Source organism: Schistocerca americana, chromosome 9, assembly GCF_021461395.2.
Source record: "Schistocerca americana isolate TAMUIC-IGC-003095 chromosome 9, iqSchAmer2.1, whole genome shotgun sequence".
NCBI classification, from domain to species: domain Eukaryota; kingdom Metazoa; phylum Arthropoda; class Insecta; order Orthoptera; family Acrididae; genus Schistocerca; species Schistocerca americana.
The window spans coordinates 108185391-108211832 of record NC_060127.1 but is presented as its reverse complement, the minus strand read 5'-3'; the positions used below and the strand labels follow the sequence as shown (position 1 = coordinate 108211832).

Here is a 26442-nt window from a genome sequence, read left to right as displayed (position 1 = left end):
ATGCAGGAAAGAAAACCTTCTATCTTTGTTGCTGGGAACAATAACAGCTGGCACACTTCCATAAGAGTCTACTGATATTTTTAGAGACTCAATTAGCATTCATTAGGGCCTGAAATAGTGGGGTTCAGGTAACAATGGACTTCAATGTGGGAATCATCACGAACTGATGAGAAGGATAGCTTTCTAACAAACCTCAGTACACTGTTTACACTGTTTCTGTCACAGTTATTTCACTTGAAAAACGTTTTGCGTACAGAAATGAAAATGAGGGTGTTAACTGTAGACAAGTACATTTGATATTCAGTAGTCACCTAAGTTTTCTAATATTAAGGCAACTAACTTTAACTGGAAAACACTGAATTAACTGAGGTAATAAATGGTTAAAATATTCAATTGTGGCTTTAATAGTGCTTCATTTGATCATGCTGCAATATGCTTGACATTTTTATCCAGTGCACTGGATTATCCAATGCACTGGACAACTAGAGCTTTTGTGTTTGTATATGTGATTACTTTCTATGAATTTTTAATGGAACTTTTGAATTTGTTTGTGAGAAGCTAGTCATCAGGCTAAAAGACAATGCAATGCACATTGCACCTCATAATGAATTGAAGAATAGGAAATCTTCTGCAGCCAAGATTGGCTGGTATTTTTATTTTATTTCATAATGACCAGTTTTGACAGAATATTGCAGTCATCATCGGATCTTTGGAATTTTTTATTAGCGTGTATACATTCATCGATACAATGAGAGCACTTTCCATTCAAAGGAAATGACACCATGTTGGTTTGTCAAACACACACACACACACACACACACACACACACACGCACGCCACCACCACCAACAACAACAACACACATACAAAATCTCCACAGCACCAGGAGTGGAGGGAAACAAATAGAGAGTGCAGTCATAGGCCATGCATATCACATGAAGAACTCAGTTCTTACTATGATGTGAGTGGGCTATGACTGCACTTTACCTCCACTCCAGGGCACATAGTTGATACATATATAATTTATATGTTTGGCAAACCAACATGGTGTGGTTTCCTATGAGTGGTATGTGCTTTCATTCTATTGGTGGCATATATACATGTAAATAATAAATTCCAAAGATCTGATGATCACAGCAATATTCTATCAAAACCAGTCATTGTGAAATAAAATAAAAATACCACGCAATATTGGCAGCAGATTTCCTAAACAATGTCAGATCTCTTCCTGAAACACGTGCAACCTATATTCAAACACATTTCGGGCTCACATCCTGTCGTCTTCTTATTAATTGCACAATGTTTCGGCTGGGCAGCTGCCAGTCACCTTCATGTGAGCTACTGAACACTGACAAAGACTTGCTCCGTTACGTCCTATATAGCGCGTTGCGAGTACTCCACAAGTGTCAGAATTCAAGCTGACAGACGGACCACACTTCCTGGCAGCAGCGTCCTCACTGTTGGAACCGCATAACTCTGCTGTCCTCTGTGTTACCGCTCGCATTGGCCATTGGCACACTCTGTCATCTCCGATTAGAAAAAATTGTGGAGGTGATGGGTTTACACACTGTCCAACAGGTAGCTGCTATCACAGTTCATCAGATTTTCTGCCAGGCCTATTTCCACAGATTCTTTAATAACGGAGTCCCAAAAAGATGTTGCTGTGGTCAGAGTGACAGTTCTACCATAATCTATTGAATGTCCATTCGAAATACAGTGTTTGGCAATAGCGGACTTGCTGGTTGCAAAAGGTGAGTGGAAATCTGATGTTCAGCGCAGTGTTCTTTCACAGTGCACGTGGTCTGTCCTATGTAAGCCATACCACACTGACAAGGGATTTTGTAAATTCCCCGGCCTTCCACAATAACAAGTCGTTCTTTACCGATCCCAAAAGGTCTGCAATCTTAGATGGTGGACAGAAAATCACTTTCGCTTGAAATTTACAGAGGATTATTGCCAACTAAAGACAGAAAACCTAAAGATTTTGCTGGCATGTTCTTCTCTTTGTATGACTCTTGATTTTTAACTGACAGAGCCCATCAATCTGCTGGGTGAAATACCCATTCTTTCTAAACACTGTCTTTAGGTGCATGAGCTTTTCAAGCTAACTATCTACAGCTGTGACAATGTGAGCTCTGTGTACAAGTGTTTTAAGCACACTCATAGTTTGCAATGGTGATGGCAACCTGATGCTGGCGAATGCAAGTCAGTATGAGTGAACTTGCAATAAAATGAATGCTCCAGAGTGTCATCATTCTTTCATCTACCTGAGACATCCAAGAAAGGCAGGCAACCATCTTTCTCTATTTATATGCAGAACCAAATTTTGTTATGAGTGGAGTTGAGGTGGTGAAGAAACTCAATTGTTTATCTTCTCCATGAGGCCACACTACTTAAAATACACATGTGTAACCTATATTATAATGAACTGTTACTGGTAGAACGTATGCAATCTAACTGTATGATCTGTGAAGGAAGGGATTAAGATGAAAGTAATGTAATCTGTACATACTACTGCCTATACCAAATATACTGTCTTCTACTAAGTTACTTTTTACTGCGTAACTTGAGCTTGTATATAGCATTTAATTAAAAGTGAACTATATATTGTTAGTAATGACATGCTCGTACTATATGACTTCGATATCTTAGACAGAGTGAACACCAAGTGTAACAGCTCCCCAGTCTCTCAACAGTCATGTCAGTTCATATCAATAAATCTTTTTACATCCACATTTTTACAGACATAATTCAGTGTTAAAAAATACATCAAAGCAATTGTCACAAACATACTACAAGTATTTAAATAAAGTCTGGTCCTTCATGCAACACCCCCCCCCCCCCCCCCACGCACCATTTAATCCATTCATTCATTCGTTAAGCTACAATAAAATAGAGTTACAGTGTGCATCACATCAGAAGTTAGTTCCGTTTACAACTGTTTTGCACATGCACTTGCACCAACTATCAGCAGACAATGAGATTTAGACTTGCTCCAGATGCATTGCCATGAACTATGGACAGCAGCAAGTGCTTACCTTCAAACTGAGCTGAGCCTGTACTGCAGTATTACTTAGCAAGGTGAACTACTTACCCAGTCATAGTGGGAACTAATTCGGTCATGTGATCAGTTACCATCACATTATAGTTCCAAATAGCACACACCGTTACATCCTAGCAGGAGCACAAGAAATTGATCATGGAAAATACACTGAAGAGCCAAAGAAATTAGCTCACCTGCCTAACATCGTGTAGGGCCCCTCTGAGCATGCAGATGTGCCACAACACGATGTGGCATGAACTTGACTAACGTCCGAAGTAGTGCTCGAGGGAATTGACACATGAATCCTGCAGGGCTGTCTATAAATCCATAAGAGTATGATGGGGTGGAGATCTCTTCTGAACCCCACGTTGCAAGGCATCCCAGATATGCTTAATAATGTTCATGTCTGGGGAGTTTGGTGGCTAGCGGAAGTGTTTGAGCTCAGAAGAGTGTCCCTGAAGTCACTTTGTAGCAATTCTAGACGTGTGGGATGTCGCAATGTCCTGCTGGAATTGCTCAACCCATTCGGAATGCACAATGGACATGCATGGATGCAGCTGATCAGACAGGATGCTTATGTAACCTGACAGTCATATCTTGATGTATCAGGGGTCCCATATCACTCCAACTGCACACAGCTCACACCATCACAGAGCCTCTGCCGGCTTGAACAGTCCACTGCTGACATGCACAGTCCACAGATTCATGAGGCTCACTCCATACCTGTATAACTCAATACAATTTGAAATGAGACTCGTCCGACCAGCCAACAATCCAATGCTTGGTGTTGAGGGGCCCAGGTGAGGTGTAAAGCTTTGTGTTGTGCGGTCATCAAGGGTACACGAGTGGGCCTTTGGCTCCAAAAGCCCATATTGATGATGTTTCATTGAATGGGTCACACGCTGACATTTGTTGATGGCCCAGTACTGAAATCTGCAGCAATTTGCAGAAGAGTTGTCCTTCTATCATGTTGGACAACTCTCTTCAGTTGTCGTTGGTCCCGTTCTTGCAAGATCTTTTTCCAGCCACAGTGATGTCAGAGATTTGATGTTTTACCGGATTCCTGATATTCACAATAGATTTGTGAAATGGTCGTATGGGAAATTCCCCATTTCATCGCTACCTTGGAGATGCTGTGTCCAGTTGCTCTTGCACCGACTGTAACACCACATTCAACCTCACTTAAATCTTGAGAACCTGCCATTGTCGCAGCAGTAACGATCTAACAACCAGGCATTTGTTGTCCTATACAGACATTGCTGACTGCAGTGCTGTATTTTGCCTGTTTCTCTGAATTTGAATACACACGCCTATACCAGTTTCTTTGGCACTTCAGTGTACCTGCGTCATGACAACTTGCCGTTAAGTAGTTTTATTTTGTTGAATATATAGATAAATGCATTAATAGACAGCAGTTTATGTGATATTATGAACAGTAAAAAGAAATATCATCTTCACAGCTTTTGTTCCACAGGTGGGGACTTCTGGTCTCGGAAAGAAACCATAAAAAGTTTTATGTACAGGATTTGATTTTAAAAGATGCCAGAATGAAAGAGTCATTATGTATGCAAGGGACAAAATACTTGTAAAAAGAGCATACTACATTAGAGTTCATATGAAGAAATGAAGTTTCACATTTAAAGTGGCCAGTGGCTTATTTAGATGAGCAGAGGATTCATATAGACCACACTTTGAACAGATGTTGCACAATGCAAAGAGTGTTGTCAAACAACATAGCAAGGAAATGTGTCCTTATTGTTATCGCAGAATTTTGTTTCGTGTTCACTTCTCCTATATGATCATAACGGACATTTAGGACTGCCACGTACAAATCAACAGACAAAAATTAAAAGTAAACAGAGAGAATCAAAGCCCAACAACTTCCAGCATTGAGGAACACCAACCTTCTCTTTATTCCACTGACAAAATTTTGCAAGAAAATGGTTCCCTCTCGACTGCTGCCGTACACACTGGACCTCAATGCTAGGCACATTGTAACTTGTGAGTGTGGTATATGACACTGCTACATGACGCTGCTATCTAAGATAGAGTCAAGAGCAAGTGTCAAGCTCTCCCCACTCTCATAACAATCATGTCACTTTATGGTCAACAAATTTTTCTGCACTCACTGCAAAAAATATGATCCATAATGAATCATAAGTTTTTTAATATGATCCATATTCATAAGTCATCAAGCATCTTGCCATCTACCTGACGCAATAATGGCCGAGGCTTTTGCTGCTAATAAATAAAGTGACTTGTTAGCTAGCCCAGAAATGTCACTCTGGTGACTTGGGTGTCCATTTAGCTGCTTTTGTATCCAAGCGGCTTTTCAGTTGGTCCCAAAGGCTAAGTGGGCCTCCTTCCAGGCCTTTCCAGCAGAGAAAAATTTGAAGTGGTCAAAAACCCTGACACCTCAGTGTTACTAACCAAAAATGTTAACCACTAGATTATGTGGTCAGATTGCTTTTTGTGCTGTGATGTTAGCTTTTACTGTGAAGAGCAGAAAGGCCAAGGATTATGCCAAAAAAAAGTGTGTGATGACTACTGAAAGACAGATATTTTGATGCACGAGGGAATATTCAAACGAAGAGTAGGCATTGCCATTCACCACTGAGACAGCAGATGACAAAACAACAAACGTAAATGCGGAAACTAACAACATCACTCGGATAGTAGTTTTATAGATTTGGACAGCGAAAATCGTGAACAGTCAAGGTGAGCCATATTGTATGCCCTATTTCTGTTCTTGTTCTAACGGGCACTTAATTTATTAGTGCATACAGAAACGTAGCAGGTATCGGTAGTCCACTTGGAAGAATAGTGGTGTGTATGCTATACCCACCTCCACTCCCCACTTCTCGGACATAAACACAATGGTGCTGTCATCCTAGATATGTAACCAGTTCGCTTTTCTAGTTCATAGCAATATTTTGTCGTTAATGTTGTTGGTGTTATCGTCGTCCTTAGTCCAAAGACTGGTATGATGCAGCTCTCCACACACTAGTCTTCCCTGATCAAGCCCCTTCATCTCTACACAACTACTCCAAACTTAATTCGAACCTGGTTTCTGTACTCACACCTCAGTCTCCCTCTACAACTTTTACCTCTCACATTTCTTTCTATTAAAATCCGATAATTCCTTGATGCCTCACAATTTGTCGTATCAACTGATTCCTTCTTTTAGTCTAACTGTGCCATAAATTTCTTCTGTTCACTGCTTGTTTCACTATTCTTCATCCAACCTACCTATCTAATCTTCGGAGCTACCAATCAAATTCCATTAATTATGATCTTTGCACCTACACTTTGTAAGGTCGAGCTGTCTTCTAGTATGTATAAAACAGACCATTCCTCATGCACACTTTTCGCTGTGCCACAGTCCCTACCTGCCTTCATACTCCCAGCCGACGAGCTTGTCACAGGCCGCAGGCTCCGGTTTCCCACTCGGATGCAGCTGCTCCCAGGTCAGGGATGTGAGGTCCAGCCGGTACAGGCCGTTTGTGTTGTTGTTACGGTCATCGGAGGTGTCAGTTGTGTACCCTGCAAGCAATGCAAAACCTGCTCCCTTTCACGAAGTGGCCTCTCAAACACACCGCCGTGACTACCAATAAGAATATCAGATAGTAGATAGGAAACAAAACATTATAAACAAAAGACAATGTAAGAATCTTACTTCCATTTGTAGGAGAGCTATTCTTAAATTAACCTCAGATTGATGTTCAAAAATAAACAAATGCTTGTAGCCTCATAGTACTTATGCTATTAGAAAAGAAAACTTTGAGGGTCACATTGCACCAGCTCTCAGTTGTGTTCGTCAGTGTGTAACAGGCAGGCAACTAAAATGAACAGTGTCACTGTGTTCTCCAACCAGTTGCCACTATGTTCTCTCATTCGCTTCCGAGTCAATGCCACCGAGATTCGTGGGCAATTGTGTCAGGTGCGTGGTGGTGGGGGGTACGAGAGGTGCAAAAAATTTGGGTCTTTTCACAAAGATGTGCACAATGAAAAAATTCGAGAAAGACATTCAGATGTGACTGATGAGCTATGTAACATGAAGACAAAATTGCACGTGTGAAACATTGGTTCACAATTACCAAACTTTGTTAAGATGAGACTCACATTTAAAGGACAACCCTCTTTAACACTGTCACAAAGGGGTAACTGATGTTCATAAAACTGAAAGAACTGGTTCACAGCTTTACATTCTTGCAGTGCTACTATGAAGAGTAGGAGCAATTCCTGAACAGAATCGGAACTGGAAGTAGATGCAGCACATGAACTCTGAAACTAAGGAAGAGTCCAAACATTGGATGCACACTCATTCTCTCAAATAGGCTCAAAAGATTCAAGCAGATGTTGTCAAATCACAAAAAAATCATTACAGTTTCTGGATCACAAAGAAATTCAGATGTAGATGTAGAATTCTGACAACAGATTTCATGAGAATAACATGTAAGAATACTGTGACATAACATATTTGTGAGACTCTTCTGAAATCCAGAGATCTTTCCAAAACAAACAGCAGAGTGTGATTACCGAAGGAATCTTTCTCCATCGTGACAATGAAAGACCATATACTGGAATTGAACAAAGGATACACTGAAAACTTTTCGAATGGAAGATTTTTTAACATCCTCCCTACAGTCCAGACATGGCAACAAGATGAATGTGTATCTGGCTATTTGTCACTTCACAACTGACAATGAGCTCGAGTACACTGTCAAAAAATGGCTGAAGCACCGCACCATTGTTTGATGAATGGATAAAGTAGCCAGTGTCACAGTACCACAAATGTTTGAATTTGAGTGGTGACTACGTGGAGAAGTAATGTCAACAATTGTGAACAGTTTGTACACAAAAAATAATTTACCAATTTCTTTCTTTTTTTAATAGCCAATAAGAGATTAATTTACGAATAGCATGCAGTTAAGGTTTAAGTGTAGGTGCTTTACCATAGCATTTTTTGGTCCTGCAGGTAAAGTGTCCAATGCGCAACTGGGAGATGTGGATGACTACCGTGAAGTGACAGGAATGGACAGAGTGAAACTAGTGCCGGCAGTCTGCTTTTCTGCTGAAGTACTCGAGGTCGCCAAACCTAATGACAGCATCTGACATACATACTGCCACCAACAGGTTATGATGACACAACTGACACTGTATACAGCAGATGCATTTTTTCATTACATACAATTTGAAATTATACAGTATTTGAAATATGAATAATGTTACTTATTTTGTGTTCAATGGTTTATGCAAACTAATCTATGAGACACAAAGAAATTAAAGACATTAGTTGCCTGTGGGCACTGATTTATATCAATGGAGCCAGTTGAAAATTTGTGCCGGATCGCAATCGAAACCTGGGTCTCCTGCTTACTACGCAGTTGTGCTGCCATCTGTACACAACTGTACAGACTACTCTAGCATGCCTCCCATCAGACCAAAATTCTCAACTTATACCACACTCTAATGAAGTAGTGCACATGCTGATCAGCCTCTTTACTCGCAGCATCCTGCCAATTCTCGCAATAGTCTGAGCTCAGTAAGCATCTGCACTGAAGTGACACTGGTCTCATTGCTTTTATTACACGTATGTGATGTCTGTTCTTTTGGACATGTTAAAAAGACCAGACATCACTAATGCTGCAGTAAAGAGGCTAATGAGTAGGGGCACAACATCAGTAGAGTGTGGTGTAAGTCAAGAATTTGGGTCTGATGGGAGGTGTGCTATAGTAGTCCGTGTCGCTGTCGTGACCACTGTGTCTGGGTGGTGTAGTGGTCACCTTTGTGTCTTGATTGATAGTGGCACCCGGATCAAAATGGTGTCTGTTATTTCAGACATCTCTGAAAGGACAGACAGACAGACAGACAGACACACACACACACACACACACACACACACACACACACACACACACACACGCGCGCACACAAAATGGACAATGAAGATGATACTGACACTAAGGAACACATAAGCCCTTACAATAAATGGTGTTTCTGTCATGATAAGACAACTTTTCATGCATGACAAAGATGGGCAAATGTTGCCATAGGATAAAAAAAATGCAATCTACAAATGAGGGGCAGTTGAATGAAAACCAAGTACCTGTCACAATGGTGCCATGGAATGGTTCCATTCAAAAGTAATCACCACATGGGTTATGACATTTATCTCACTGGGAGACTAGGTGATCAAGTCCTGTTTCATAGAACACGGTTGGCCGCTAACGGATCCACAACCGCACCCACTCTTGCACTTCCTCGTCTGACTGAAACCGATGTCCACGCGTGTCTTTCATCAAGTCGGCAAGGATGTGAAAATCACACGGTGAATGATCCAGGCTGTATGGAGGATGCTGCAATGTTTCCCAACCAAATTGATGAAGCATAGCCTTCGTCTGATTGGCAGTGTGGGGGTGAGAATTATCATGCAACAGAATTTTCTGTGTGACAGCATTCCTGGGTATTCTGACTTTGTTGCACATCAAATTTTCTGCAAAGTGTCTCCTTAGTGCTGTGCATTGATTGTGGTTCCACACTTTAGTAAGTCAACAAGCAGAGAATCTCTTAAGTCAAAGGAGGTGATCATCGTGGCCTTACCAGAACTTGTGTGAACAGCTTTGGATTTATCTGACAGAGGAGACATGGGATGTTTCCACATTTGGCTCTGCCATTTGCCCTCGGGCTCAGAATAGTGACACAACATAGGTCACGATGACATCATCTTTTGACTGCTGGGGCCCTCTGCTAATCAAGCTCCTTGAGTGTGGAGCTACAATCAATGTGCAGTGCTACGAAGACACTTTGCAGAAACTGCAACATGCCACAGAGTTAGAATGTCTAGGAATGCTGTCAAATAGAATCACCCCATTGCATGATGACGTCCGCCCCTACACTGCCAACTGGACGAAGGTTATGTTTTAGCAGTTTGGTTGGGAAACATTGCAACAACCTCCAAACAGCCCTGATCTTTCATCATGTGATTTTCACATCTTTGGCAACCTGCAACCTGAATAAACATGTGTGGATGTCTATTCAGTTGAACAAGTTTACTAACAAGTGTAATTATATTCAAAACATTTCAGGCAATAATAAATTTTAGCACTGGTCTTGCCTTAATAGAAATCTTGTTTTGAGTATTTGCTTACATTCTTACAGGGAGTTAGCAACTTTTTAGCTCAACAGATTAAAGTTAATCAGCAGGCTTGATATAAATTTATTTGTTCACTGCCTTGTAATACACTGCTGCAGGCAAAATGCAGCCCCACTGTGAATGCTGTTTTCGAACACAGGATGAGATGCCTGACATTCATAAGCAGCTGGAAATTGCCTTATTATTGTCAAACGATTGGCAGCTGCTGCAAATTGATGTGTTGGAAGAGCTCCTGAGAATCGTGTACCTGTGATACTGGTACCAGAGGTGCCGTAAGTACGGTCCTCTCCTGTGGATCCTTTCTCCTCTGCAGAAAGTACAGCATCTGTCATTACTTGCCCATGTGACTGCAAGTGGTATACCTACGTGTCCTGTACAGGGTGGACAGGGACCAGGGAGGACTCAAGTTGTTGTACCAATCCCCCTAACCAACAAGTCTGAGGTGCTGTGTTTCACTGAAACTGGAACTGAGTCAGTGGGACTCACTTCACACATTTTGGGGAAACCTGTTATGTCCAGTGTCAGGAGGGGGCAAACGCAAAAGAGTTGGGGGTCTATTAATCATCAGTAGTTCAAACATATGGCAAATGATGGTATCACTTAGGGAAATGGCAGAAAGGAACAGGAAAGGACACCATATGCACTCAGCATGTATGCCTGGGCACCGCATTCAACATGTTGAAAAGGCTATTCCAGCAGGCACTGATGCAACAGGGTGTAACCAAATGTAGATTGTGGCTCATGTTGGAACAAACGATGTCTGCCGTCTGGGCTCTGAGGTCATAATTGGGTCATTCCAGCAACAGGCAGAGAAGGTCAAGAAGACCAGCCTTGCGCATGGAGTTACAACAAAGTTCACAATTTGCAGCATTGTCCCCAGACCTGTTCATGGCCCTTTGTTTCTGAGTCGAGTGGAAGGACCGAACCAGGGACTACGAAGGTTCTGTGACAAGCTAGGCTGCGACTTCCTGGACTTGTACCTTAGGATTGAGAAATGTAGGCTCCCCTGAAATGGGTCAGGTGAGCACTACACATCATAGGCTGCTACTGAGGTAGCTGACTGTGGGTGCGGTGCACACAAGGGTTTTTTAGATTAGGTGACTCTTCATTCAGTCCAGATAACAATAGCTATAGGAAACAAGGAAGTATCAGTTGAAGATTGAAAGAAATCCCACCCACAGGTGAGAGAATTAAAGTCCTAATGGTAAACTGCTAAAGCATTCACAACAAACAGCCAGAGTTTGAAGCGCTCATGAAAAGCAGTGAAGCTCACATAATAGCAGGTACAGGAAGCTGTTTGAAACCCGAAATTGACAGATTTTGGGGGAATATAAAGTGTATACCAAAAAGATAGGCAAATGAGAAAAGGAGCTTGTGTATTTGTCGCAGTATGCAAGAAAGTCAGATCCACTGAGATAGAAATTGAAGTTGCATGTTAGAATGTTTGGGCAAGGCTTAGTATCAGGGGTGTGCAAAACTGATAACTGGATCCTTCTATCACCCACCACACTCATCTCCTATTGTAACCAAAAACTTTAGAGAAAACTTCAGTTCACTTGCACATAAGTTCCCCAATCATACTGTAATCATTGGAGGAGACTAGTCATCCAACAATCAATTGGGAAAATTACAGTTTCAATACTGGTGGGTGTGATAAGACATCCTGTGAAACATTACTAAATTCCTTCTCTAAAAACTACCTTCAACAGATAGGAACACCACTCTTGATGGAAAGGTATTGAGCTCTTTTAAGATGTCCACATTGAAACTGGTATCAGTAACTATGATGTGGTTGTGGCTACTATCACCACCAAAGTGCAAAGGACAACTAAAAGAAGCAGAAAGATACATATGTTCAGTAAACTGGATAAAAAATTTGAAGTGTCATATCTCAGTGAGGCACTTGAAACTTTCAGCACAGGGCAGGAGAATGGAGAGGAACTATGGCTCAAGTTTAAAATTATAGCTGAACCCCTGCATGGATATGTACCCAGCAGAATAGCTCATAATGAGGGGAAACTCCATGATATACAGTCACAATAAAGAAACCTCCACAGAAACAAAGATTACTGCGTAACAGGTGTAAAACAAAGTGTAGGACTATAGAAAGAGAGGCTGAATGAAACGTATTTGGCTGTCAAGAAAGCAATGCGTGATGCCTTCAATGGCTACTGTAGCAGAATATTGTCAAATGACATATCACAAAATCCCAAGAAATTCTGGTCGCATGAAAAGGCAGTTAGTGGCAGCAAAGTTTGTGTCCAGTCCCTAACAAATGAAACAGGAACTGAAACTGAGGCTAGCAAAGCAAAAGCTGAAATGTTTAACTACATTTTCATATGTTGCGTTACAAAGGAATACCCCGATTTTATCCTCCTAACACTGAAAAGATGAATGAAATAAGTATTAGTGTCAGTGGTGTTGAGGAACAGCTTAAATCTCTAAAACTGAACAAAACATCAAGGCCCAATGGAATCTGTCAGATTCTATACTGAATTTGTGGCTGTGTTAGCCTGTCTCCTAACTACTCTGACTGGCAAGAAAAAACACAACACCCAATAAATGATGTGCAATCATTGTGTAATTATTTAATTGAAGTGAAGCGCTTCAATCAATTTTATGAGAAGGGATATGTTAATGGTGTTGTGTTGTGAGAAAACGATGACCTGTTGATTGTTTATTGCACTAGTTTCAATCGATGATTCCCGCGCAACCTGGAAAACACATCATTGAATGTGAATGAGTAATGTTTTCCCGCTCTTGTACTGTTTATTGTTGTACCCTGAATTGTCCCCCTTTCAATTATACGTTTTTGTAGGATCTGGGAACACATTGGCTGGACAATACAACAATAGGATCAAGTGTTGTTCACCAATGAGTTGCAATATGGCTTCTGACAACCTGATGGAAGAGGGAGGGCATGGTGAAGGCCACGGAAAAGGTATTCCCCTGGCACATTCTAATACAAAACGCCTTTCAGGGTGGTTCTGTGATGGTGTGGGCAGGAATCAATACTGCTCCAAGGACAGATTTGGTCTTCATAGTGCACGGAAGCCTTACCGCACATTGTTACATGGATGAAATTCTTCAGGAGCGCGTTGTGCTTTTGGCTCCATTTATTGGTGATGATTTGACATCAACGCACGACAATGCATGCCCCCATGTTGCGAGAATTGTTTAAGAGTTCTTGGATGAAACAGGGATTCATGCTATGTTTGGCCTGCTCAAAGCCCTGATCTGGACCCTACTGAGCATGTTGGGGAGAAGAGCCCATCAGTACTATTCAGAGACCCTACAGGATCTACGGAACAACCTCCTGGAAGGATGGGATATGATTCATTAACAGGACATTACCACATTAATCAGGAGCATGCCTGAAAAGCTGAATGCTGCCATTGGTGGAAGAGGTGGGAAGACACAGATTTGAAGATGTGAAAAGTGGTCTCCGAGACTGTCTCCAAGGTCTGTGAAGAAAAATGTGAAGTGTATAACATCAAAACAAATGATCATTACCTTTATTAGCTTAAACAAAATTTCCTTGAAGTGTGCATCTCTGGTATAATTTGTTAAACTTGTTTATGATTGTCTTACTTTTTTCATTCTTGGACACCTTGATGGAACCATACCCCAATATTCCATCATAAGATAGTGTATTAGTTTATAAAAGTGTCATAAATTTAAAATAAATTTCAGTTTTTGTAAGTGTTGTGTTTTTCATGCCGATCAGTGTATAATCTATTGTAGATTGCTTGAATAAGAAACCATGCCCACTTCTTGGAAAAAAGCACTGGTCACATGTCTACAAGAAGGGAAGTAGAAGTCATCCACAAAACTACCACCCAATATCCTTGATATTGATTTGTTGTAGAATCTTAGAACATATTATGGTCTCAAATACAATGAAGAATCTTGAACAGAATGACCTCCTTAATGTCAACCATGGATTCCGAAAACATTGATCATGTGGATCTCAACTCACACTTTTCTCACATGATATACTGAAAGCTTTGGATCAAGGCAGTCAGGTTTTGGATTAAGGCAGTCAGGTAGATGCAGTACGTTTTGATTTCTGAAAAGCATTTGACTCAGTCCACCCCTACGCTTATTGTCAGAACTAAGGTCACATGGTTTATTAAGTGAAATTTATGACTGGATTGAGGACTTTCTGGTTGAGAGGATGTAGCTTGTTATCTTGGTGGGAGAGTCACTGCCAGCTGTAGAAGTAACTTTGGGAGTGCCTTGAGGAAATTTGTTGGGACACTTGTTGTTCGTGTTGTATGTTAATGACCCAGCAGACAATATTAATAGTAATCTCAGACTTTTTGCAGATGATGCTGTTGCCTATAATTAAGTACTATCTGAAAGCTGCATAAATATTCAGTCAGATTTTGATAAGATTTGAAAGCTTTGCTGAGATTGGCAACTTGCTCTTAATGTTCAGAAATGTAAAACTGTGCACTTCACAAAATGAAAAAGCATAGCATCCTATGACTATAATGTCAATGAGTCACTGTTGAAATTGGGCAACTCATACAAATACCTGGGTGTAACACTTTGTAGGAATGTGAAATGGAATAATCAAGTAGGCTCAGTTGTGGGTAAATCACATTGTTGACTTTGATTTAGTTGTAGAATACTGGGGAAATGCATTCAGTCTATGAAGCAGATTGCTTGCAAACCACCCATCCAACCCAGTCTAGATTATTGCTCAAGTGTGTGGGACGCGTACCAAATAGGTCTAACAGGGGATATTGAACGTACACAGAGAAGGGCAGCACAAATGGTTGCAGGTTTGTTTGATCCATGGAAGAGTATCACAGAGATATTGAAGGAAATGAACTGGAAGACTCTTGAAGATAGGCACGAACTATTCCGAGAGAGTACATTAACAAGTTAGATATAGTGGGAATTAGTGAAGTTTGATGGCAAGAGGAACAAAACTTTTCGTCAGGTGAATACAGGGTTATTTGCAATTATTTTTATCTTGTTGGTACACATGTTTGTGACGTATGTTTGCATTTTCAGCTGTTTTGAAGATTTAGGTTATGCTGATAGTCAAAATGGGTATGTGTTTTCCAGTGCTTGGCATATTTTCCCTTTTGAAATAGATTGATCAAAGAATCAGCATTACGTTTTGCTTGAAAATGGAATAAAATGCAGCACTGCATTCGAAATGTTGACTGTGGCATTTGGCAAATCTGCTTTGAGTACGACAAGAGTATATGAGTGCTATAAACATTTCAAAGAGGGTTAAAAAGACAAAGATGACAACTGACCTGGATGCCCTAGCACATCAATTACTGACATCAATATGGAAAAAAGTATAGAAAATGGTTCTGGAAAATCACCATCACAGAGGCTGCATATGATTTTGGCATATCCTTTGGCTCATGTAAGCAATTTTTTTGGATGTTTTGTGCATGAAATGCGTAGTAGCAGCAAAGTTGTTGGATTTAAACCAAAAAGGTTGTCACGTAGATGTAACTCAGGAATTACTGAATGAAGCTGATAATCACACAGAACTTCCAAGGAAGGTCGTAACAGGCAACGAAACATAGGTATAAAATCATACGACGTCAGAACCGAGACCCAATCATCCCAATAGAAACTACCTGAAGAGCCAAGACAGAAAAAAAATTTGACAGGTTCGATTACAAGTGAAGGTTCTTATCACTGTTTTCTTCGATTTCAATGAGATAACGCATCCTGAGTTCCTGCTTTATGGCAGTACCGTTAGTAAGTTTTGTGCCAATTGGAAGCTATCTGAAGAAAACAACCAGAGTTGTGGCAAAACCATTCGTGGAAATTGCATCACGATAATGCTCCTGCTCACACCTCAATGTTTGTTCACAATTTTTAAGGAATTCCTGAATACGGTGCCCTGAGACTTCTTTCTGTTCCTGAGATGAAATAGAACCATGAAAGAAGGTCTTTTGCCACCACTAAGGACACAAAAACAGAACTGCTGAAGGAGCTGAACAATGTAACAAAAAGTGAGTTCCAGAATTGCTTCTGAGGTTGGAAAAAGCACTAGCACAAATGTATTGTACCTGAGGGGGATTACTTTGAAGAGTACAAAGTTGTTGTTGATGAATAAATAGAGATTCTTTAGGAAAAACAAATATTACTGTTATTGCCAGGGTTGCACAGTATCACTGCGGTAAGGTGGGTCGATGTGGAGACGTGGCAGAAGAGAGCGATCACGTTTGGATGTACCCTCGACCACACGACGAAGGATGTAGTCCGATTTGTTGGTGCATCAACGAGGACTGTCTTGCGTGTCTACAACAAATAACGCACCACTCGCAGCCACATAACGTGGCATAAGAACAGTAGTCATAAGAAGGCCGTAAGTGACAGAACAGAAGACGAGTGTCACATCTTGTTAATGACAATCAGTTTCAAACATGATGGGACTTGTCACAGTCAGTGACTGCCGTTTCCGAGGTTATGTTACAAAGGCACTTTTAGAGTTAGGTACCTCACCACAGGGCACACAGCTGCACATCTTCAGTGAGCCAAACAATACAGAAATATGGAAGTAGCTGACAGGAAGTGTATAGTGTGTCTGACAGGTCACAATTTTGTCTCTTTCAACAGACGTGAGGGATCGAGTGCAGCGGTGGCCCACTGAAGTGTTTAACCCGAGGTGTGTTGAAGTTGTAGTTCAGGCCCGACAAGGTTCAGTGACTTTCTTGGTATGTTTCTTATGGTGTTACTTGGGTCCACTCATTCAGATTATCTTGAACTCAGAAGGGGCTGTTTATTTTAATCTCGGAGACGAGGTGTTGCACTTTTTCCCACATCCTCTTTATGAGTATGCTGGGGACACTCCACTCTCCCAGTGTGACAACAGATGCATCAGCAAGGTTGCACACATAAGTTCCCGGTTTGACAGACACTCAGCTACCCTATCGTACCTTGACTGGCCAGCTGAATCACATGATCTTAATGTCGTGGAAACTATCTGCCACTATTTGTAACTGCAGGTGATACACAGCAATCGACAATCCCACAATTAGGTACTTCTACACAATCTGATTAACAATTACTGGCTTCAGCTGGATACAGCGTACCTGACAAAACTTGTGGTTTCGCTTCCTCACTGAACGGAGATGGTTATCAAGACTCAAGGTGGTGTTGCACAACATTAACGTGATGTCACATGCGGACGATTAATTTTTTGTTTTCGGTGTTTAAGTTTTACTGGGAAACAAGGGAAGGAAGATAAGGATTTATCTACACAGTAAGAACATCATCAGATTGACCCGTATAGTGATGTAAGTGGGATTTTGGGTGCCATGAACACCTGATGACCCAGCAGGTCTTTGTAGAATAGACCAGTGGATACAAGGCAGGATCAGTTCTGTACACAGTCCGTCACATGGTGAATACGCTGGAGGCGCCATTCTTTGTTCTTTGTACTGAGCAATATTTAATTTCAGTCCAGCAACAGTGTACCAGACCTGAGGATGAAGAACAGTGGCTCCAGTGTATTTATTATGTGATGGACTATGTACAGGCCTGATCTTGCCTGGTATCCACCAGAATACACTATACAGACATGCAAGGTCACTGGATGATACACTTTTAACATAAGTTGTGAGCTTATACTTACTTTAATTTATTTTACTATATATTACGATGGCAATCAATTTTTACTGATGCATTAATTGTGGAACCTAAAATCCCACTTACCAACAATATATTGGTCAATCTGAAGATACCTTGTATTAGATGAAACATGCATTGTGAATAAATAACGTAATAAAATCAATCCAGCAACTGAGACTGTTGTTTCCACCACATTCTGCATACTTGTTGCAACACCAACATATCATGAAGTGGAAATCCTTTTACTGATTTATTATACCTTTGATGATGAGGTCATTATAGACATAGTTCAAACTTAAATTGGTTAACGAAGGGGAAGGAAATCAATCATGTACTTTCCAGAGGAATCAACTCAGAATTTGCCTTAACTGATTTACAGAAACCAAATAAAAACTATACCTGGATATCCAGAAGGTGATACCAACTGACACTATTTATCAGAGAAGTAAGATTTAAGGAGTCTCAATAACTACCTGTCATGTAAACATGTGCATATTATCCTAGACTTTTAAGTTTCTATTAACAGCATCTGTTAGTGTACCCAAGACAGAAGAGAAAATCAACTGAACATTGGGTAAAGCATGAATAATTGGAACAGGACTGACAGGTAAACAAATTTAAAGATACAGATGAACAAGACAGAAGAGGAAATCAACTGAACACTGGCTGAAGCATATATAATTGGAATAGGACTGAAGACAAATAAATTTAAAGATACAGATGAGTCTTTAGCTTTAGTAATTAAAAAACATGAATGTCTATCATTGGGTTGAGGACAGGGATGATCAAAAGGCATCTGCACAGGTGCCGAAGTAACGAAAGGTCACTCCAAACTCTCGATCAGGAGTAAAAAGTGTGGTTTTCTGACTCAAACATTTTTCAAAATTAGATTCGTGTTCAGAACTTCGGACACAGTAGAGACAATTGTAAAAAGAAAAAAATGTATAATGTTTTATTATTTCTGTTATTATTATGAAGGCTGTTGCTGTTAATCTTTGCTTGGAGATCCAACTGTTTCCGAATTCTGTCAGATCTGTAGCATTTCTCATTAGGATGGACTGCAGCAAATCTAGTTCCATAAATATGTGCAGCAAAGAACAAAACAAAGGCTCCAGAATAGTAAGCTGATTTGGAAACCCTTGAAGGTTAGTAAAATTTGACAGATTTTACAAGCAGAATTCTGATTATTTATTGACTTGTCTTACATAATCTTTGAAAATGTTGGTTAGAAGTGACAGTAATATGTATACTACAACAGCTTGTGAAGTATATAGGCAAAGGTAAAGCTGTCATCAGCCCAAAGGTTAGTTTGAACAGTACAGTGCTTTACTAAGCAAGGTCCTATAGGAGTTGGTGTGCCCTTGCCTTCCTCCAACCTTTGAAAATAACTTATGCAGCCGGTTACTGGGGATTCCACAGTTTAATGCGCACACTGAACCACAGTGTCACTCAGAATTTTTCACACTGACAGATACTGCCAAAAGTAAAAAAGTGATACGCGACAGATAAAAAATGTATACAGGTTGTCTCAGGAGGAATGGTCAATATTCAAGGATATGACAGGCACTCTCATCTGAAACAAAAAACTTCATATGGACATGTGCCCAATTCCGAAAGGTTTTTGAGACAGGACAAATTTTACATCTGTTCTCGGGCTAGTGCTGCACGCATATGTATCTTACCCACCCAACCTCTTTGACAATTTATTCTAGTCCAGTCTACCTCTTTGCTTGCAATCCTTTTGCTTAGGATGTCTTTCTGCCATTACACTAGCCCACTGAATGTGCAGCTGTCCATGACGTGTAGTGAGTTAAATAGTGCATGTAAGTGTATCAACAGCAGCATTGCTGAACTGTGCTTGTATATTCCTGACTTGTTAAAACACCACACATCTACACTAATGAAGAATATGCAGATATGGTGCATTATAGGACTTCTCTGTTGGTAGGGCTCCTGCTGCTGCTGCTTATGATGATTACTGTCGGTGTTTTCCGACGAGTCGAAATCCTGATGGCAGAGTGTTTGCCAGAGTATTCGGCACGTTGCGTGAAACAGGTATTCTTCCACGTGCCTGTTTTTCTTCTGAATGTGTAGTTCAACAACCTGTGCAGGAACAGCAACACACTGCTGAAATCTTGCAGTGCAGACATATTAACAACATACAGTGACTTTCTGCACGTATCAATGTGCCACGAACTCGTGTGCAGTGAGCACTACATGCTGGAGACTTCTAGCCATTTCACATACAATGGGTCCAAAACAGTCATATTGGTGACACTGCCACATGACTTCAATTTTGTCACTAATTCAATTATAATCACCATGTTTCCATTAATACTATTCACTGATGAATTCATGTTTACACGGAATGGAATCAACAAACATGTAATAGTACAACAAAAAAAGATGACTAGTTTCAGACTGAGACCCATTTTCAAATCATTGTAACACAGTCAAAAATGGTATTTCCAAATATCTGAAAACCATGTGAAAAATGTGCAATGAACAGTTACAGCACATTTTTGACATGGTTTCACATCTTACGAAATATTATTTATAACTATGTTATGATGATTTAAAAATGAGTCTTGGACCAAAACTATAGCCATTGAGTGGGGGGTGGGAGAATAATTTGCAACTTTGGGCGTTTTTTTCGCTGTGTTGATTAGCCGAAGTTGCTGACCCACAGGTATTCCACCATACTGGAAGCTCACAAACATGTAATAATCGCTAGTGGTCGCAGAAAAATCCACATACTACAGTGGAAACCAATTTCAAGCTCACTCCTTGATCAATGTTTGGTGCGGAATGATTGGTAACATGTTGATAGGTCCAGTCATTTTACAAAAGTGAACAATGGAATAAAATAACTTGCACTTTCTGGAAAATTTGTTTCTTGAGCACTTTGAGAATGTTTCTTTGGCCACATGGACTGCAATGTGCTTCTAGCACAACAGAGCCCCTTCACATTTTACCAGACATACAAGGAACATCTCAACTGTACTTATTCTAATCACTTGATTGGTCATAGGAGTACAATCAACTGGCCACCCAGATCACCAGACCTTACGCCATTAGAGTATTGTTTACGGGTTTAGATTAAGTCTCAGGTATACAAATGAAATGTGAATACATGGGGTGAACTGCTTGGTTCCCTCATTAAGGGCAAAGGGACTCAGACAAGCAACACTTCCAAGAGGGCACAAATGCGTTGAAGTTTATGGCGAGGTATTTGAACATTTACTGTGAACTGTACAACAGCTGTAAATTGAAGGATACAATAAAGCTTAGAAGTGAATGTGTTAAAAATATGTATTCTTTGATTGATACTTTGAAAAATGCGTGTTTTGCAATTTTTACTAACCGATGTACATGCATAAATGATACAGAAAATAAATAACAATGCATATTAAATGTGTTCTATCTTGGAAACAGTTCTGTATTTCCTGTCATATCCTTGAATACTGACCATTCTAGCACAAAACTGGTACAGTTGGTATAACTAACAAAATTAACGGATACACTAAAAAATCTTTTTAGAATTTTAATGAAATAAACACATCTGTAATTTAATTTACCTCCAAAAACATACAAATGTTGCTTCAATATCACACCGCAAGCACCAGAGTTCCGAGGTGGATGTTCACCTGTTGTTACTTCCCGGTCCCTGGAAAATACATAAATTGATGCGTCAGGTTAGAACAGCTGATTATGGTACTTTCTTTACAGTGAAACATCTTTTTAGATTTTCTTTAAATACTGTTGTCTAACAGCATCTAGTTATGGAAAATTATTCTGACTATAATAAGGTGCCTGACTGGGGTGTTGCTCTTTGTCTGGAGATGATGTAACCATTAACTACAGTACAAGAGGAACTAACCAACTTCTTGAAGTCATAACCTTAGAACACCAAGAAGGAAAAGAAGTTAAAAGTGACTATATGTTAAGCCCAATCGACAGAAGGAAACAGAGCTCAAAACAAGGACTTCCCCTCGGACAAAGGTCCTCAAAGTATGTCATAGAGACAGCCGAGTTCCCAAATCAAAGATTAAATATCCTTTGCTATATTGCTACAATGGATAAAAAGTAAAATGCGGTTGATAGCCCATGCGTTGTTCATTACAATAGCTGGTAACTCAGATGGCAACCACACTGAAACATAAGCGGTTAAAAAGGGCACTGGGTCAGGAAATGGCGAACTGTCAAATGTTGATAACAATGAGAACAAAGTGGTGGGGGATCACCACTTAACAAATTGTGATGGCTAAAACCTTGCAACCTTGCTAAACTGATCTCCTCACGACAAGGGCCACAGGGAGACCGGCCAAGCCGCTGGAAGAAGTTTAGTTCCCCACAGCTTGTTCCCATGAAGACAATACACTGGTGGTGTGTCCTTGGGAAGCAAGTCCAAGATGAACACGGACTGCCACATAAAGCCAAGGCTGTGAAGAGTTCACACCCATTGGGTACGTGGCAGGCAATGTGAAGATACGTTGCCAGAGCAGTACTTTAAGGCGAACTCCGGGAGGTAACAGAGAAGAAGTGTGCACCTGATACTGGTGGTCAAGGGAGTCATCAAAAAAGAGGGCATAGGACGGGTGACTGGGCACGGCAGACAAACAGTATGGATATCCGCTGAGCAGGACATCACACCGGTAAGATAGTGGTGGTTCAGCGGCTTCTGCATACAGACTCTCAATCAGGATAGTGTAAAAGGCACCAGTGGCCAAACATATTCCACAATCATGATTTATGTTAAGATGGTGTAAGAAATGAAACAAACACTAACAAAGAGGTAGAGGGGCTGGCCAGCACTTACCTCAGCTCAGAACAGCCGATAGATACACAAAACAGAACAGAAAATTTACATTCCTAGCTTTCGGAACTTTGTTCCTTCATCAGGGAGGAGAGAGGGGAAAAAAAGGGAAGAAGGGGAAGTGGATTCAGTTACTCACAACCCAGGTTACGAAGCAACAGGGAATGGTAAACAGGGGGGGGGGGGGGGGGTTACCTTTCCCTGTTGCTTCATAACAGGGAGGGTTTACCTTTCCCTGTTGCTTCATAACCTGGGTTGTGAGTAACTGAATCCACTTTCCCTCCTTCCCTTTTTTCCCCTCTCTCCTCCCTGATGAAGGAACAAAGTTCCGAAAGCTAGGAATGTAAATTTTATGTTCTGTTTTGTGTATCTATCAGCTGTACTGAGCTGAGGTAAGTAATGGCCAGCCCCTCTATCTCTTTGTTAGTAGATGGTGTAAGAAGGACAAACATGCAGAGGAATAAACAAAATGCCCATACTCTAGTTCCGAACCTTTCCCTGTTGCTTCATAACCTGGGTTGTGAGTAACTGAATCCACTTTCCCTTTTTTCCCCTCTCTCCACCCTGATGAAGGAACAAAGTTCCGAAAGCTAGGAATTGGTACAAAAGGAGGAGGGTAGTCCAATGCACTACACAGCAAGTACCTCTTAGGACACATAGGACACTGACGGACTGGGTACAGCATGCAGTTAGGTTAACACGTGTGGGAAGCCCAAGAAAGTTTCCTAACAAGCATGAGCCTCGGGAATTTCATAGTGTCAGCAAATGGAAGAGCAACAGGCCCAAGATATACAGACAGTGAAAGAAACCCATTGCACCACCAGAAATTCATACAAACAGTTTTGTCAGTGAAAAAGTGAAAGTCATTGTTGACGCTCCATGAGTAAAGATGGTAGAAACATCGCTGAAGATGCCACTCGAGGAGACAAGGGCATGGAGAACTGCAACAGGTAGCAAAATCATCAACGAAAAGGGAGGCGGAAGACAGGCCATAATAGGGTTAATGGCTATAGCAAAGAGGACTACATTCAGGAAGGAGCCTTGAGGCACCCTGGTCTCCTGGATAACGGTGTCTGAAAATGCCAAACCCACACGTACCTTGAAAACTCAAGCTTTTAAAAATTCCTGAAAGAAATGAGGCAGGTGGCCTCAGAAGCCCCATGTGTATAGAGTACGGATGATAGCAGTTCTCTAGCAGGTGTCGTAGTCTTTCTCCAAATCGAAAAACATTGCCACAGTCTGGTATTCTCCAGAAAATCATTCATGACATGGGTTGAAAAAGTGAAAAGATGGTCAACTCAGAACAGCGTGCATAAAATCACATCGTACAATGGTTAGTAGACTGCAAGACTTGAGCCACCGTACCAGCCAGCCACAACTAATATATTCCGTCACCTCGCAAACACAGCAGGTGAGAGAAATGGGGCAGTAGCTAGATGGAAGGTGTTTCTCCTTACTAGGCTTAGGTATGGGTATGACAGTGGCTTCACAACAGCATCTGGGAAATGTGTAATCTGCCCAAGTGCGATTGTACGTACAAAGGAGAAAGTGCTTGCCTGCAAGAGAAAGATGCTATAACATCTGAATCTGAACATCATCTGGCCCTGAAGTGGAAGATCGTGATGAGATGAGAGCACGGTCTAGTTCCTTCATAGTAAAGGTGGCATTGGAGCATTCGCAATTCTGAGAGGAGGAGGATAACACCTGAGCCTCCTCCGCTCGTTTCTGAGAAAGGAAGGTGGGGTGACAGTGGGTGGAGCTTAAAATCTCTACATAATAGCAGCCCAAGATGCTTGAAATAGCAACAGAGTCCACAATGACATCATCTGCTACGATCAGGCCAGAAATCGGGAAACGGATCTTGGTCCTAGAGATCCGACAGAGGTTGCCACTTGTGACAGATGAGGGAGTGATATTGTTAAAAGAACTAGTAAATAAAATCCAGCTAACTTTTTTTGCTATCCTGAAGAATGTGACGACACTGCGCATGCTACTGTTTATAACGAATACAATTCACCATCGAAGGGTTGTGGCTAAAAATGCGGTTAGAATGTATCCGTGTGTGAATTGCATCATGGCATGCCTCAGTCCAACAGGGGACCGGAACACAGCACGGTAAAGAAGAAGTGCTAGGTACGGAACATTCTGCAGTATTAAGGATAATGTTCATAAGGTATTCTGCCCGGTCATCGCAACTGGGGAAATGTTTGTCGAAGGTCACCGGAGAGGAGTAAAGCCTTCAGTCGGCCTTAGCAAGCTGCCTATTGGGTTTACACACAGGTGGTGTAGGAGTCAGCATCTACTTCTACACAGATACTCTGCAAGCCACTGTACGGTGCACGGCAGGTGGTAACCTTACCGCTATAGTCAGTTCCCTTCCTGTTCCACTCCTAAACAGAGCGAGGGAAAACCCACTGTCTATATGCCTTCGTATGAGCCCTAATTTCTCAAATCTTATCTACTTCAGCAAATTGATAGCACACAGGAATTGGTCGCTTGAGTGTGTGTTGAGTCTGAAATGAAGATGGGTGCTCCACAGTTAAGACAGATAGAGTTGAGCTGATTGAGAAGGTCAGCCAAGAGGGAACCTCTCAGACAAGTTCTTGGAGAGCCCCAAAGGTGATGATGGTTCTTAAGGTCAATGAGCAGTGAAACGGGCTGGAGTAAGTCTGCCCTGCTGACAGCGAATGATGAAGGGATGTAGACATTACAAAGAGAAAAGGTGAAATGAGGAAGGAAAATGCGGACTGCAACAGCTTGAGCTGGGTGGTGAATGAGACGGTTTGACTATGGATGTCACACCAGACGAACAGCCTGACTCTCCCATTCTGCAGTAGTAAGGATAACGCTGTATGCAGGAGAATATCAAAGCAGAATGGAATGAAATGTGAGGGAGCAAAGCAGTTGGGAGGATGCAATTTTGTTTCGTGGAGATGGAAAATGGATGGTGCGATTCCAAGAGCAGCCGTAACTCCTCCTTGTTGTATCTAATACCCCAAATGTTCCACTGGAGATGAGTCATAATGGGGAATGAGGAGGAGAGAACAAATGAAGGACAGTCACCTCAGCAACTGCCGAGTGTCACCCTTTGAGGACTCACTGCTACAGGGTGCAGAGGCTCGAAGATCCTGTTCTATGGAGCGTCGACATTCTTCCTGGGTTGGCCTAGAAATTCTAGGGCAATAAAAAGGTAGGTGGTGTGCACCAGCAAAATCAAGGACAGCTGGGTGAGGGTGTGATGTGGCGACACAGTTGAAGAGTATCTTTGAGTCAGGGAAGGAGAATACTGTTTGCCTTTGTTCAACTTCTTAGAGCCTTTACGGTTGGCAGATGGAGATTATGACATTTGTTGATTCAAGGGACATAACAGGTCTTTGCAGGAGTGTTCCTTTCATCCTTTCCATCCTGCCAGTTGAGTAGAAGGTGATTTCACCCCCAGAAGCGAAGACTTGGTAGCTCGTTGCACAGCGGTAGGAGGAGACACGGGTGCTACCATGATACTGGATGATTTCACAACTGCAGTACCGAATTGGAAGTCGCAAGTCTGCACAGCCATGTCCTTCGAGGAGCGAGGTATAGCAATAATGGTATTATAAGTGCTAGATGGAAAAATGCAGGGCTTTTGACTAGCCAGCAACTTGTGAGTAACACAGGAGTGTACTTTTTCCTTCACCCACAACTCATGGACGGCCTGCTCATCGAGATACATGGGACACTCGTGGGATCACTCATGCGACTGATTCTAGAATATTCCTCAAGTGTGTGGAACCCATACCAAATAGGACTAACGGGGCATACTGAATGTATACAGAC

At 41.4% G+C, this 26442-nt stretch overlaps 1 protein-coding gene across 3 annotated transcripts in view; it reads right to left on the bottom strand.

Moving 5' to 3' along the window:
• The window catches only part of LOC124550989 (kelch domain-containing protein 2-like), a 121852-nt gene that overhangs the window by 46695 nt on the left and 48715 nt on the right, over positions 1–26442 (bottom strand). For 2 of the 3 annotated variants that reach the window (XM_047125817.1, XM_047125820.1), the window contains 2 exons: positions 21392–21480; positions 6433–6604 (listed from right to left, as the gene is read on the bottom strand). In XM_047125817.1, the coding sequence (XP_046981773.1) occupies positions 6433–6604; positions 21392–21480 (261 nt within the window). The remainder of the gene's footprint in view (positions 1–6432; positions 6605–21391; positions 21481–26442) is intronic. The other variant, XM_047125819.1, reaches the window with a different exon arrangement.